At 44.9% G+C, this 2279-nt stretch overlaps 1 protein-coding gene across 1 annotated transcript; it reads right to left on the minus strand.

Moving 5' to 3' along the window:
• Nucleotides 1-567: 567 nt before the first annotated feature.
• LOC145979632 (uncharacterized) lies at nucleotides 568-1941 on the minus strand. Its single transcript, XM_083112598.1, has one exon. The coding sequence runs from the start codon at nucleotides 1939-1941 to the stop codon at nucleotides 568-570; it is 1374 nt and encodes a 457-aa protein (XP_082968724.1).
• Between the last annotated feature and the right edge of the window lie 338 nt (nucleotides 1942-2279).

The raw sequence follows: 2279 nt of genomic DNA on the forward strand, positions 1-2279 counted from the left end.
TTCTTCTTGGCATCGATCACGGTTTTCGCGATCGCCGCACTGCCACCTGCGAGACTTCCCACTGCTCCGAGAACAACGAGGATCGCGGGAATGCTGAAAATGAAGCCTCCCTGCTTTCTTGACCTAGATTTTTGCAACTTCCTTAGTTGTGGCCTGCTGAGAAGGAGCTTCATCTCGTGTCCCTTCTTTAAACATTTGTTTTTCTTCTCGCGTTGCTTCTTCGTGAGTATATAATCGATGCCCGAAACCTTTTTGAGTTCCGAGTAAGGGATTCGATAAGCCAATCCTTTCGGACTCATTGCGAAGAACTCCTATTTTATTATGTCTATTTATTTACTTACTGCTATCCGTGAACTGCATTCTGCTTCAGCTGCTGCCTTCTGTTCTCTCTGTGCCAACCCCAAGACCAACATTGGGATAGAACAATAAATGGAAAGAAAAGGTTTTGGTAATATGAGACTGCTGTTTATTTCAGCAAAAAAAATAAAAATAGATGGATGCTGGAAATGAAGTGAATGAAAAAATATTTACAGAAGCGTGTGAAGTAGATTTGTTACAGGATTAGAATTAGTAATTACAGTTATTGCATGATTTGCACTTCTCTCCGATTGGTGAATAGCCCCATGGAACGGTGTGAATGCCGCAGTTCAAAACTTTTCTCTTGTCGTCCTCTGCATCCAACGCCACTTTGTTCAGTTTCACGGTCTTCACATCATCGTCTATGCTCTGGAACCTCCTATCTTCCCGCAGGATGGGGAGTTTCTTCTTCAGGCATTCGATGTAATCCTCGACGTTTAATTTCCCCTGAACAGTGCTTTTCCCAACTCCCTTGGACTTCTTGATGGTGGCGACGGTCGTTCTGAAACAATACGATTTAGCCTTGAGTCCCACGAACTCTCTGATGATCTCACCGTTCATTTCGTCCTTCATCAATCCGGGAACTTTCTTGTTTCTTGGCATAATGTGGTAGGGGTTCGGTTGTGGATAGTCCGAAGTGTCGAAATGTTCCTTCAATTCGGTTACCATGCTTCTGTACGGATCTTCCTTCATCACATAAACGAAACTGTCAGTATCCATATAAGCGATCTGGATTTGATTTTTGTATCGTGGCTTCATGATGTTGTAGTGGAACTCGTACATTTGCAGTTTCGACAGTTCGAGAATTGCAGCCCCCACGTACGTCGGTTTGTTGAACGTAATGCAGGATTTGTCAAGATGAAGCAGCGTCAGGTTCTCGGTGAAAATTTTCCTGCTCTTGAAGCGTGGGTTGGCAACCCACTTCCTGCATTTTTTTTCGTCCGAAACTATCTTAACGTCCTTGTATTTCCTTACATTCTCCATTGTTTTTCCGTAGATGGCGTTGTTCATCAGTTTATACATATCCTTATCCAGGTCAGATGTCGCTACCTGCCGCTTCTGGGTGTTCATGTTTATGTAGGGTTCCAGCCATTTGCCCTGCGTGAATTTCAAAACTCTGTGCACTTTAGTTAAAACAAGACCCTGCTGGAGATAGAATTTCAGCAGTTTGCAGTGCACTACGTAATGATCCTTCCTCTCCAACGTCAGAAGCAGTTTTGCTTGATTGGAGCGTGGAGGACATTTTAGCTCAGGCGCCAGAGGATAATCCGAATGGAGCTGGTGCAATTCTGAAGGATACTCCAAGTCTACCTCCGCGAAGTATCCTGTCGATCCTTCAAAATTATCCTCTTGAAGCAGATGTTTCAGTCCTTCTTCGGTGATATCCGACCACTCGAAATTAGACTGTGGCAGCTTCTGAGTCATCGCATAACCATACAGGTTGTTGGCGACCAAGTATATTATGTAGCTGGACTCCTGATTGGGATCGTACTCGTCTCCCATGTACTCGTTGTTTGCTTTCGCATGTCTTAAACAACATTTCACGATGCCACCCCTGATACATTTCTCGATGAAAAGCTGCATGTCGCATTGATCTTCCGCGAAAAGTTGCAATCGGATGCTACTGTAATACAACATGGCATTCCATGTGAATCCCGGAAGACTCACGAAGTGCGCAGGATCGACTTTGTAATCACGAATAGCGGTTTGACGAAACGCTTGGAGCACGTCGAATAGGAGAAGCACGTCCAGCTTCAAGTATTGATCGTAGAAATCACCCAGCTAGCAGCATCGAAACTCGTTCCACATACGTTTGGCCTGCGCGTAGTCTTCGTCGGAACACACGGAGTCCTTCAAGGTTGAATTGAAAGCTTCATTCGACGGAAGATCTGTCTCGTCGAACTTTTCGGGCCCGTCGACGT

Source organism: Lepisma saccharinum, chromosome 26 (genome assembly GCF_977018435.1).
Source record: "Lepisma saccharinum chromosome 26, izLepSacc3.1, whole genome shotgun sequence".
Lineage (NCBI taxonomy): Eukaryota > Metazoa > Arthropoda > Insecta > Zygentoma > Lepismatidae > Lepisma > Lepisma saccharinum.

Bases quoted from the DNA above. Each gene is read 5' to 3' on its own strand.
- LOC145979632 (XM_083112598.1), bottom strand. From the start codon at position 1,941: ATGCAGCTTTTCATCGAGAAATGTATCAGGGGTGGCATCGTGAAATGT.